General features: G+C 41.4%; 1 protein-coding gene across 3 annotated transcripts in view; it reads left to right on the forward strand.

The window, feature by feature from the left end:
* Positions 1-68: 68 nt before the first annotated feature.
* Chd1 (chromodomain helicase DNA binding protein 1) overlaps positions 69-13646 on the forward strand; it is a 70126-nt gene continuing 56548 nt past the window's right edge. Inside the window, exons 1-2 of one of the 3 annotated variants that reach the window (XM_085686868.2) lie at positions 69-390; positions 2071-2275. In XM_085686868.2, the coding sequence (XP_085542994.1) occupies positions 2223-2275 (53 nt within the window). In that variant the 5' untranslated portion in view covers positions 69-390; positions 2071-2222. Of the gene's footprint in view, positions 391-828; positions 847-2070; positions 2276-13646 lie in introns of those variants that run through there. The other 2 variants (XM_085686857.2, XM_048421731.3) reach the window with 2 other exon arrangements.

Genomic DNA, 13646 nt, shown 5'->3' on the forward strand with positions numbered 1-13646 from the left:
CCGGGAAGGGGGAGTGAGCCCAGGCGGTGACGTCGCTCGGGAGGCGGAGGCGACGGCGACCTCGGCGGCGCCGCGCGGCGGAGACGGTTGCGCTTGCTCGCGGTTTCGGCGTCATGGCGGCTGCCGGCGGCCGATAAGCGGCGGGGCGGGAGCGCGGACGGAGGAGGCGCCCTCGGTACTTCCCGCTCAGCCTCGGCGCCCGGAGATGAACTGATCGTGGGACCCGCTCCGCCGCCACCCCCCGCGCGTCTCCGCCCGCGTTCTCCCCTCCCCCCCTCCGCCGTCGGCGGCGCGGGTCCCGCGGCCTGGGCGTCCAGGATCGCGGGCCCCGCGCGGGGCATCCTCCACCCGAGGCGCCGGCCCGCGCCACCCTCCGCCCCAAGCCGGCCGGTAAGGATGGGTCGGGGAGGCCGGGGAGGCCGGCGACCGGCGAGGCCCCCGCGAGGCCCGGCGCGGCTCCGGGGGCGTGGGAGAGCGGTCCGGCGCATCCTCGGCGGGCCTTGGCGGCGCTGCCCGGCGCGCGGCGGGGACCAGCACGTGGGAGCGCGAGGGGGAGGGGGCGGCGGCCGGGCGAGCCCGGGAGGGCGCGCGGCGGGCTGCGGGGAGCGGGGAGGCGGGAAGGAGGCCGCGGCGCCCGACTGCGGGGAGAGAAGGTGCTGCGGCCCCGCGCGGCGCCGCCCGGCAAACTTAGCCGGATCCCGGCAACTGCTGGACCGGGAGGGAGGGAGGCAGGGAGGCTGCAGAGCTTGGGCGACTTCGGGGGGACTCTCATTGTTGATCGTCCGGAGGGAGTCCGGGCACCCGGAGCAGAACTTAAGGCTCTCGCTGCTGAGGCGGAGAAAGGAGGTGAGGCTGGAAAGGAAGTCCAGCGAACGGGGAAAGCCATCTTGAGGGGCGAGAGGAAGGTGAAAGGGAAAGAGAGCCCAGGCGAGTGAACTTTCTGAGCGCAGACTTTCCGGAGAGAAAGGAGGTGGAGGACTTGGACACGGTTTCGTAGTAAAGCTCTTTCACCGGGGCTGGTATTAATAGCTAACGTTAAGAACTGCTGTCGAGTACTGTGGTTTTTTAGATAACCTGTTCTCACGGAGGTGTGAGGAACTGCGCTCTGCAGGTTCGAAATCCTGATCCACCGGGTGCAGAGCCGGCCCCGACTGAGGTGGCAGCAGCCTGCTTGACCCCTCTGTCCTGTGGAGTGGAAATAATCAGAGTTAAGTCTCTGCCGGAGTCGGAGGACAACTCTGCCTTTCCGTGTGTGTCTTGGTACTTTCGGGCTTGGGGAAGGATCTGACGTCTCCTTCCCCCGCTTCTTCCTCTCCCTCCCCTGCCAGAGATCTCCTTTGTTTATTCGTGGTTGGCTTGTAGGTGACTCTAGTGCTGTGGTGAAATCTTGAGAGGTGGAAATACTGTATCTTGGTGTCCCCCTCCCCCCAATCGCGTGCCTCGAAAAGAAGATACAGTGTATATTCTTTGTATTACCCTTTTATGTTTTTGAAAGCGTCTTAAGTATCACATTGGATAATTTTTTTTCCATTTTACTCTGATTAAAAACCTCAATTTTGACGTTTGCATTTTTGCTAAGATTATGATAACTTTTACGACACTCTTTTCCATATGGGGATTTAAAGACTTTCCTTAGCTGGAATATGAAGTTCTTGGTAATAGGGATTAGAGCTTTATTAATGTAACCTTTATCCTCACTTGGTTTATTTGGCGAAGTTACCAAATAAAACAGCATGTTCTGCTCTTTGCTTGTATTATAACTTACATGGTACCACTTTTAGTATCTATATAAGTAGTGCTACACAGTAGCAATTAGCCTTGAAAAGTTTGTTGCCCAACAAATCTTTAAATTCCTTCTGTCAAAACAGCACTAGCAGTGGCAGGCTAAGTTCTAGCAAGCGATTAAGAATGTATTTAAGAGATGGTCAGTTATTGCAAGTAAAAGACTTCCTTACATACCTTCCTTGCCACCTCTAGTCGAACGGTCTAGGCACATTTCTGTGAGTTCTAAATCGGGTATATTTCTTTTCCTACATTATATATTCTTAATTACTAATATATTTTCCCCAGGTTACTCAGAGAGGAGGAGTCCCAGGAAGCCTGCGAATGTTGAAGAAAATTTATCTTTAAAATTTTGATATTCGAGGAAGTTGACATTTGTATTCATCTTTTATTAAAGTGGGAAGATTTGTGTTTTATTTTAAAACTACCTGATATTTACAATGAATGGACACAGTGATGAAGAAAGTGTTAGAAATGGCAGTGGAGAATCAAGGTAAGCAATCAGCTGGGTAATTGAAGACTGGAAATGTGTGTGTGTGTGTGTGACAGAGAGGGGGGATACTGGACAACAACTGTACAAGACTTTGATCAGTTTAAATCTATTTGAGGTTTATATTGAGTTAATTGAAGCTGAAATAGTAAAGAAATATTAATTGATTTGACTGTTAATGAACTGTCCAAATAAAATCAGCAGGGTTTCTACACTTTTTCTGGAATTTCATGTTTTACACCTGTGTTATCCAGTGTAGTAGCTGTAACTGTTAGCTACATGACGCTATAGGTTACAAAATGTCCAAAATTCTGTGAGTTACTCCAGACATTTCAAGTGTAAATGATGTATGCCATGTGTCTACTATATTGGACATCACTAATAGGAAACATTTTTTCTACTGCAGAAAACTTTAGACAATATTGATGTGAATTTAATGTTTTTTATTTGTATATTGGAGTTTTAGAGTTTGTAACTCAGACCATATTATTTCTTAGAAATAAAGTTTATAGAAATTAAATAGTAAGTCATTTTTATGTGTAAGACAACCTTTTTGTGTTCTCTCTTCTTTTTAAAGGCAGGGTCTTATAACTCATTTGGCCTCAGCAAGATTTCCCATTCTTTTACCAAATGAAGCACTGGGATTGTAGGCATATATCACACCTGGTCCAATTCCATTAACTTCTTTTGACCCTCTACGTTTTTAGTAGTCTCCACATTACTGACATAATCCATATATTTATATATTCTTACTGTAGAACTCAGCATAGTAGATGGTGGACTCTGACAGTACAGTTAATCCCAACTCTTAGTTACTCAATGTGAGCTGAGGTAAATTACTCTGTTCTGATTTTTGTTCTTATAAAATGGGACTCAGTAATATTTACTAAAAAATAAAACTTATGTGAGATGCTGTATGTCAGCTTAACATGGTTTCTGGTACACTGGACATTAAGTATTTGGGTATTATCAGTCAGCATTGTGTTTGTGTCATGTAGGACACTGAAGTGGTTGTGGTGATAAAGAAACAGTAACAACATAGAGAATAAAACAAAGTTATGGAAGAAACACTGTAGTTAAAACAAGTAAAGATTTTTAAGTTAAAAACTTGCATTGAACCAGGCAGTTGTGGCGCAAACCTTTAATCCCAGCACTTGGGAGGCAGAGACAGTCAGATCTCTGTAAATTCAAGACCAGCCTGGTCTGTAGAGTAGTGATTTCTAGGACAGTTAAGGCTACACAGAGAAACCCTGTCTTGAAAAACAAAACAGCCAAAAGAAGAAAAGAAAAGAAAAAAAAAAACCTGGGTTGAGGGTAGATGAGATGGCTGTGTAGACACCTGCTGCTAAGCTTGTTGACTTGAATTTGATCCCTGGGACCCACATAATGGAAAGAGAGAATGGTTCTCTCAAGTTGTCCTCTTTACATGCATGCCATGGCTCTCTGATGCCCATACATAAATAAGTAAACATTTAAAACAAGCAAAACAAACAAAACTAAGCAAACAAAAAGGAAAACCAAAAAACAAAAACCCAAAATCTGAATTGATAACATCTTTGCATGAAATAGTTGTTTCAGAATTTTTCCAAATATAACATGAGAAGGATTGAACAAATTCTCTAAAAGTTGTAGGGACCAGTGTGGTGGCACACACCTTTGATTCCCAACATTCAGGAGACAGAGCAGAAGACTCTGAGTTCAAGGTCATCCTGATCTTCACAGGAGTTACAGAACAGTCAGACTACATAGACCCTGCCTCAAGAAAAAAAAAGGTTGTTAAAGATACATATGGTAGAGTTTATAGAATCAGTGGAATTGAAGTTAGTTTAGAGGATTTGTGTGAGTGTGCAGCACGTGTCGGGGGAGAGATTTTTATTTTGAGATAGCTTGACTGTGTAGCCCTAGTTCACCTGATTCTTATTATGTAGACCAGGCTAGCTGTGAATTCACCGAGGTCTTTGGCTTCCCTAGTGCTGATGTTAATGTGTATGCCAGATTAGAGGGTATTAATGCCTCGATTTTGAGTCATAGCTCTGTAGATACATTGTAGTAAGTGGATAGAAGAGTTACATTGTTTGGGGTCTCATTCATTAGTAGCAAAGAAATGGTTAATAAGTAGCTATATGCGGAGTAAACATAGGAACCAGGCTGCCCACATAATAGGAAGTCAGACTCTTGAATGCTTATCTGCTTGCTTAGCCAGGGATCACCTGCTGGAGCAGTCTCAATAGTTAGCCTTTTCCAGGTGTTTGCTACCATATCTAAAGCTAGGAGAAGTAATAAAGCCAATTTGATAGTACAGTGAAAACCAAACAAACACACAAGAACCTTTGAAATTATTTAGCTATTTTCTTTCCAACTGGACCAAAGGCTGCACACCTAAAATCCTGGGAAGGGAGGTGGAGACAAGAGGATTAGATGTACGCAGTTATATTTTTTCACAATTCGTACTCATTTTAAGCGATTGCAAAACTTATTTCTCTAGTTGTTCTGAGTCAGTAATTCTGCTATATAGACCTTGGCACTTCTGAGGAGCATCGCTATTGAGGTATCTGATTTTACATGTGCTTTGGGGTTTACAAGAAATAGGAGGGGTTAGCTTTTCTCTACCTTGCCTTCCTCGTGCTGTTTTGTCTTTTATTTTCTCTGCACCCTTTGTCATTAGTACTTCCTACCCTTTCTCCAAGTGCTTTCATTTGTAAGGCAGTGCAAAGAAAAGGGACTGTGCTTCGATATCTAAGGAGGTAAACTCTACAGATAGGATTTTCTTGGTAAAAAGAACCAAAAGATATCACAACTGAAAATATTAATTTAGGTTCACCTTTGAAGTTAGTACACATTGTGTATATAGTGAAGCAAATTTGTGTTGACTAAGAAATGTAAAATGTGTTTTGCTACAGAATTTCATTTTTATGTTGTGGAAGCTTCTGAAATGAGGTTGCCATTTGATATTTTGGGTTGAATTTAACTTTATACAGAAAAAGAAATGTGGAGGCGAAGGGGTTGATTCCTCTGTACAGATCAGTCTCTGACTATTGATGAGAAGAAAGGATTCTTGAGAAGTAGTTCTTTTGGCTATGGTATAACTGACAGTTTTGACACCTTTTTGCTTAGATATGTGGGTTGTGACTGAGGGGGAAGTGGACACAGGTTCCTACCCCTAACCAAGAAGCTATCTGTAATTGGTATGCCTCATGGCAAAGGAAAAATGAGTTTTTGCCAATAGAATCTCACTTGGTATATTAACTATATTTTTGAGTAGGTCTCATTAACTCAGTGGTAGTTTTGTAGACTTTTATTTCATTTTGCTTTGTTTGGGCATTTTTTTTTCCTTGTTGATCTTTTGCTTGTATATTATGACTTCTGATTTGTGTTTTTGTGGGACTTTTTTGTGTGTTTCTTTTTAGAGGGAATGGAGCTGGGTGAGTGGGGAGGATCTGGGAGGAAGAGAGGGGGAAAGCTGTATCAGGATAGATTGCATGAAGATAATATTTTCCATGGCACATACCTTGTGATTCCAGCACTTAGGAGGCAGAGGCAGATCTCAGTATTCAAGACCAGCCTGGTCTATACAGTGAGTGCCAGGTCAGACAGGGTTGAAAAAAGAAGTAAATAAAAGCAAAATCAACATGTTTGAGTTTCTAGAGCAAGTGTTTGTTTTGTTAAATGCTGGCCAGGATGCACCTGTATAATAGTTTGATGTAACTGAAGCCATGCTCTCTGAACATAATGCTGGGAGTTTCAAGCCATCAGTTCCACCTGTGTGGACTTGGGTTGCCATCAGTTTCTTCAAGCCCTGCTTAAACATTTTAAAAGATTCCATTCACTCATTGTTTTTGTAGCCTTGGACACGAAGTCCAAAGTCTCACATGTTAAATAAAATGTTCTAATCCCCTACCCCCAAGCCACATCTGAACCTCACAGATTTTCATTCTAAGGTTGTTTTGAAGAATGATTTAGTCAGTTTAAGGCCAAACATTTGAAATATGTGATCATTTTTTTTTTTTAATAATTGAAAATTGCTTGTTAGGTTCAACTTTTAGTAAGTTTGTCATGTGGGTTACAAGATACTTCAGTCTCTAGAGCAGTGGTTTTTTCAACCATCCAATGCTGTGGCCCTTTGACACAGTTCCTCATACTGGGATGACTCCCCGACCATAGAATTATTTTCCTTGCTGCTTTGTAACTGTAATTTTTTGCTTTTATTATGAATTGTAATGTAAATATCTGATATGTGACCCCTGTGAAATTGTTGTTTGACCCAAAGGGATCATGACTCAGAGGTTGAAAGCCACTGCTCTAAATACATATTATGCTCTTGAATAATTTTTGAAGATTGGGAGATGTTGGTAATGTGCTTTAATAGTCTCACCTAGTCTGTAGTTGTTAATGAAATTCAGTTGACTTGAGTCTTAGAATGAAATCTTTTGTGTGCGTCTGTGCACACAATGTCCAAGGCCACAGATAGAACTGAGAGCCCTGTGTGTACTGGGCAAGTTTTCTGTACTGAGCTAAACCCCCAGCCTTACTTTTAAACAATGTAAATAATGCTTAATATATTAGTACACAGTTTTAAAGATTTATTTTTACTTTATGGATATGAGCAGTTTGTCCATATATATGTATGTAGATTCTGGGAATTGAACCCAGGGTTTATAGAAGAGCAGCCTTTGAGTGCTCTTAACCACTGAACCATTTCTCCACCCTAATGCACATGTTTTAAATATGTGTATAAACTTCGTTTACATAGAGGAGCCTTATGTATTGTACTAAACTTCCTTGTTTCATAGAAAATACTCTAACTTGCTTATACTTGAAGAACGTTTTTAGGATCTCAGTATTTAGTAGTGGTAGGCAGAGAAATAGGATCAGTGGAAGTCTGATGAATAATTGCTCTGAACTCTGGTCATCATCATATATATTTTCTTTTTAACTGATATAATGTATATAATATAATACTAATTTTCTTAATCGGCATATACATACACACATACACACATACACACACACACAAACATATATCAAAAATTAAAAAGGAAATTTCCAGTTTACAAGTAGGATTTACCAAATTATAATTTCTTTTGGTCAGAACTTGTAGCTCAGTTGCAGAAAGCTTATATAGAAGGCAATCTGAGATTTGATTCCCAGCACTCAAGAGACAGGTAGAGCCTTGAGGAGGCACAGTTGGGTCAACGCTGAAGGTTCCCCCTTTTCTCCATTGTTGGAAGTCTAACCCAGGGCTTTATACAGGGTTCCAGCACTGAGCCACATCCCTGTACTCAAGATCCTTCCTTCTGCTGCATAGCGCAGATTGGCCCTAGTTTGGGATTATTCTGGCTTTTGTTTCTCAGGAGTTTGACTGGATTATAAGCGTGTGTAGTCAGAATCTGTCTGGTCCAGATCACGGTTTTCCTGTTGGTGACCGGCTGAATATTTCTTGGTACACCATTTGTGAAAGATTGTCTCTTGCTGTCTGTTTTTGAAATTGGATTTTGTTTTGTTGCCTACTATGAGTCAGATCACAGTATAGCTCAGGCTGGTGGCCCACACCTATAATCCCAGCACTGTGAAGGCAGAGGCAGGCAGATCTCTGAGTTCGAGGCCAGCCTGGTCCACAGAGAAATTGTCTTGAAAAACAAACAAAACAATAAAAACAACAAAAAATTGAGTTTTTAATATTAAATTTGAATTTTTTTAAGACATTGTAAAAAATATGGTGTTTCTTGCTCTTTATTTTACACTCACTTTTTAAAGAGTCAATTCAGAAAAAGTCAAATTCAGGTTTATGAGTTAATGATAACTGTGAAGTAATACTAAGAAGTACTTTCAGGGGTCTGGAGAGTTAGTTTAGTGGTTAAGAGCACTGGCTGCTTTTCTGGAGGACCCCGCTTCAATTCCTAGCACCCACATAGCATCTCACAACTGTCTATAGCTCCAGTTCCAGGGGATCTGACACCCTAACACCAATGTACATAAAATAAAATTAAATAAATTGTGTATATATAAATATGTTATAAATATAAGTTATACATATACATACATATATATATTAAAGAGGACTTTCAGGAACCCAAGAGACTAGGAAATGAAGAAGCGGGAATGACCAGAGTCGCTAGTTCAGAAAGCCGGCTGTGACAGTGTCTTCTTATGTTGTCAGCTGCAAGAAAGAGTAACTCTTAAATTCCTTTTCTTTTAATCCACGTCTTTGTTCTGGTGTACTTTCTTTATCTTTATTTATTTTTTATATCCTATATACCCTTCTGAAGCTAAGATGCCTATTTGGAAAACTCAATATACTTTGTACTGGCAGCTTTAATTTAGCAATAGGCTTTTCTCTCTCTGAGTAGAATTAACCAAGCTACAATTTTCATAGAGTTTCTGAGGTTGTGGTAAATATAGGTTACTATAATTAGCATTGCAGTTTTTAACTGGTGAGTTTGAAGAGAATATGTGATCTTTGGGTGCAGCACTCTTATGTGTAAAGGAGAGATAGCCGCGGGCAGTGGTGCTAGGACTTGACCTCTGCCTCTGTGCTTAACCTGATCCTACCTGTTGTAGTTCTGTGTTGAAAAATAAGTGTTTCTTTTGGAAAGAGATGGTTGAAAGATTATTTTTTCTTTAACTTTTTAATTTTTTTTGTGTGTGTGTGTGAAAAGGGGTTGCCCAGGCTGGCTTTGAACTTGCTGAGTAACGAGGCTAGCCTGGAACTTTGGGGAGCTCTACCTTCCGGGTTGTGCAGATTTGGGTGAGTGCTGGGATTGTAGGTGTTTTACCATGCCTAGCAGGTTTGTTTGTTTGTTTTTGATGGAAAACTTTTAAAATGTACAGAAAGAAATGTTAGGAACTCAGCTGAGTTGTGATTCTTTTGCCTGTAGCCTGTTGGGAAAGTAGACTTGGGTTTTTTCCTGTAATCTTCCTATTTTATCAGATTCCCTAAATGGTTTGTGTATGTGTTAAAGTCAAGGGTGCATACATGTGTATGTATATAATACTAAACCACAGTGAACCTGTCTACCTGACGTCTCTTAGCCACTCATCCCCTGCAGAGTCTCTTTCCTTTTCTTTTTATTGATGTTGTTACATAAGTTCTATTTTCTGTGAATTTCTGAGAAACAGCGTCATGAACCTTGCCAGAAAGAGGCTAGGTAAATTTTATTTTGCTAGAAACAATTAGAGTGGCAAACAGTGTGATTGTTGATTTTTCTGTCTGAACCTTGCGATGTACACATAGGGTTCTGTGTGTCAGAGGAAATTTCAAAACATAGTCCCACAAAGCTCCTTTGCTATCCAGTGTTATAATTCCTGCTTTCTGGGTAGAAAAATAAGAATTATAAACAGTTTTAAAATACTTCAAAGTTTTATTTGTGTGTGTGTGTGTGTGTGTGTGTGTGCCACATTTGTATGTATGACCGAGGAGGCCAGAACTAGGGTGTTAGGTCTCCAGATCCTGTGGAGTGGAGTTACAGACAGCTGTGAGCTACACAGCATGGGTTCAGTCCTCCTAACCCCCAACCCATCACTTCAGCTCCATAACAGGTTTAGAAATCAGTGTTCTAAAGCCATTAATATGAGGCCTGGGAGCTGATTCAGCAGATAAATGCCTGCTTACTACATAGCATAAGAATGTGGATCTGGATCCCAGACCCCACATAAAAATTCATCAGGCACTCAGCTGTAATCCCAGCATTGGGACCTGCCTAATGGGTGAGCTACAGTGAGAGGTCCTGGCTCAAAAATAAGGTGGAGGACTTGGAAGGTGGTTGAGCAGGAGGGGACTAACCTGAGTAACGAGCTTTGATTTTGATTAAGGTCCTCTGGGCAGATAAACTAGGAAATACATGTATACATAAACTACGCATATTTCTGTGTTTGTATATCTGTCCATCTGTACACAAACAGGAGTCGGTCTGTCTGGTTGTATTCTGTACTACAAGGTTCATTCTTGGTTCTTGTTTTTTGAGATGAGGTTTCTCTGTGTAGCTCTGGCTGTCCTGGAACTTACTGTAGGCCAGGCTGGGCTTGAACTCATAGAGATGCCCCATCTCTGCCTCCCAAGTGCTGGGATTAAGGTCACACACTACCACTGCCTGGCTCTATGGGGTTCATTCTTACCCCACCCTTGGTGTCTTATAACTCCGACATCCAACCATGGGAAACCTGGCTCAGGTTATCTATGCACTCATGTATATTAAGCCTAAATAGGTTCAGAATGTAATATGGTATATGCTTGTATTTAGCTTTGCAGTATCCACTCAACCCACAGTTTTCCAAGGTTACTTATTATCTCACTTTTCTTTCAGTGTTTTCAAATTTGTAATAAAGTTAGGCTCTTTTGTTAGTCTCATTACATTTGGGATCCATCACACTTGTTAATTTTATTTATTTGTTTATTTTTAAAAATTAACTTTTTATTTATTGTGTCTTTCACATCCTGCATCTCCATCTCATTCATTTCCCATCCCTTTATATCTGCCCTCTGCCCTTGCAGCCTTCCCCCCAAAATAAAATAAAGTTTAGGAGGGGAGAAAAATGAAAAAATAAGAAAGAAAAATCTCATCATGGAAGCTGCAGTGCGACGCAGTGGGTCACGAAGTAAACTCTTTTATCCATGCATCTTTACTTCCAGTGTTGATTCAGAGTCACTGATCTGGCTTGAGGCCTCTGGTTTCTGCCACCCTCTCAGTGCTGGGTCCTCACTGGGACTCCTGTTGTCCTGTGTCATCGTGGAGACCTGCAGCTCTGGGTCTGAGTTTTGACAAATGCAAAGAAACAATTCCCTGTACCCTAGTTCTGTGCAGAACAGCTGGCTTACGTGGAAAGTTTTCTTACGCATCTTAGATTTCCTGGGTCATAATTTCCATTTTAATAGGGTTTCAGAATAATTATATTCATATCAAGATTCATACATAAAGTGTTACAACATGTTTTAAAATAACAAATGGATTTTAGAAAATAACTTAGAGGCAATGATGGATGAGTTTGTATATGCAGTAGTTAAGCAGGTATTCGTGGGCCATGGAATTGTGCAGGTGAGGTGACAAGAGAATGTATGCAGAAAATTTCCACTGAACTTTTTTTTGTTTTTATAAGATAGATGTAGTTTGGAAAGAAAGAACAAGTAATACATTTAGTGAAGAAATGAAGGTTTTTACAAAGGTTCTTTCTTCCCAGTAAAGGAGTGCTATTTCCTAATAAAGAAAATATATTGGACTTTTTAGTTTTGAAGTCTTTACCATCTTTACCATGAGATTTATACCTTGTTAATGCTGGGTTTTTTTTTTTTTTTGTGTGTGTGTGTGTGATTTAGTTTGAATGAGCAAATGGGAAAAAAGGAAGCTAGTCTAAACATTATTTTAATGTAAAGGCATTATGATTTAACCTGCACAAAATATTGTGGGAGCCTGAAGTAGAGCAGTGCCCTATATCTGGGACAGTGTGGGTGGCTGCAGAAAAGATGGGATACTATTGTATAGTCTTGAATGTATTAGTTCTTTGAAGAGGAAGCATTTGCAGAAAAGGAAAAGTATAAAGATAAAAATAGGTACCTATGCTGCCCCCCCCACCCCGAGACTGGGTCTTAGAACTTGCTGTCTTGGTACTTACTTTGTAGACCACCAGGCTGGCCTCAGACTCACTGAGGTCCCAGAGAGCTCTTACTTTCCCTCTCTCTCTCACATTTGACCTGGCTTCCTGCTTCTCCCTGCTCTAGTTCATTCCTCAGGAATTTTAGCTGATTTGTTAGACATACACAAGGTTTTTGTTCCTTGTAGAAACCCCTGCTCAGTAATTGTTAGTTGAGGAGGTAAACAAGTGAGATCAAATTAATAATTGTACAAAACCTTATAAATGTCTGTGCATTCTATAAACTGCAGTATATTAGAGACCACCCAAGCACAGGGCCTCAAATACAAATCTTTTCACTGTCAGGAGGGTGTGTGCTACCCTTAGATGTTAATGGGTTCCCTTAGCATGGGTACCTGATCTTCCATTTGTCCTGGCTGGTGAGACAGCTTTATTGTCTAAATTATCCAGTGGTGGGGAGGAGAAGAAATTAGGGTGATGGTGCAGAGCCCACATACATCACTTGTTTCTGCCATCTCCTACATGTTGAAGTCTGTTCAGATGGCCACTACTAGCTAACGACACAATGGATTCAGTTCTTGTCCTTTTTCTTTTTCTTTTCTTTTGCATGGCATTGAGATTTAAGTAGTACTAGAAGGCTGGAAGCAAGAATCAGAATTCAGCACACTGTTCTTCCTGTGGACTAGTAAACAGTTTCTTGATGTGTACAAGTGTGGCTACTTATCAGGCATGTGATTCTTTTCTGTAATTCTTAGAATGATTGCCCTTTACCATGTGTCTGATAGCATGCAGTGAACCTAAATACTACCCTTTTTTCTTTGGAAAGAAACCTATAAGAACAACAACAACAACAAAAAACCTTTGTTTTTGATACTTAATCTTTTTTGATTCAGGGTCACCTGGTTTTGTGATCTCTTTCTGCAGCCTCTGAATTTTGAAACTGCATGGCTGCAGGAAAACCTTTATGTGCAAAGGCCAACAGTAGATAAATGACATATTAGTTGTTTAATAAAATTCAAATAAGAAACTATTGAATTAAGACTTTGGCTGGTGGTCTAATTCAGTGCTTAAATAGAAGCAGTGGCCACCCTCCTTTGCTGCTGTTGGGGACTCCCGCACACCCCTTCCCCACCCTCCTTTGCTGCTGTTGGGGACTCCCGCACGCCCCTTCCCCACCCTCCTTTGCTGCTGTTGGGGACTCCCGCATGCCCCTTCCTCACTCTCCTTTGCTGCTGTTGGGGACTCCTGCACGCTTCTTTTCCACTGTCACACTCATTGTGATGTTTTTTGACATTTTTAAGTGAGAAGGCTGCTTGATCATTTTCCGGCTGCCTGACAGCTCAGACCCAAAATAATCACACAGAAACTATATTATTTTAAACACTGCTTGGCCCATTAGCTCTAGCTTCTTATTGACTAACATTTATATCTTAATTTAACCCATTTCTAGTAATCAGTGTATCACCACCAGGTGGCTGTGACTTACCTGGTAAAGTTCCCAGCATCTGTCTGAGGGGTGAGGTGGGGCTGATACATGGCTTCTCTCTGACTCCTCCTCCTTTCTCCCAGCATTCAGTTTAGTTTTCCCTGCCTAGCTAAGTTCTGCCCTGCTATAGATCCGAAGCAGTCCTTTATTAATCGACAGTATTTACAGCATACAGAGGGGAATCCCACATTACCAGAGTTTCTTATGATCAGGTTTCTTTTTTTCTATTTGTTGATGTGTTGGAAATCTAATAGCTGTTATTGTTATTCCCCGACACCAGGATTTTCTTCTCTCTGTGTGTAGCTT

Source organism: Myodes glareolus, chromosome 1 (genome assembly GCF_982192425.1).
Source record: "Myodes glareolus chromosome 1, mMyoGla1.1, whole genome shotgun sequence".
Lineage (NCBI taxonomy): Eukaryota > Metazoa > Chordata > Mammalia > Rodentia > Cricetidae > Myodes > Myodes glareolus.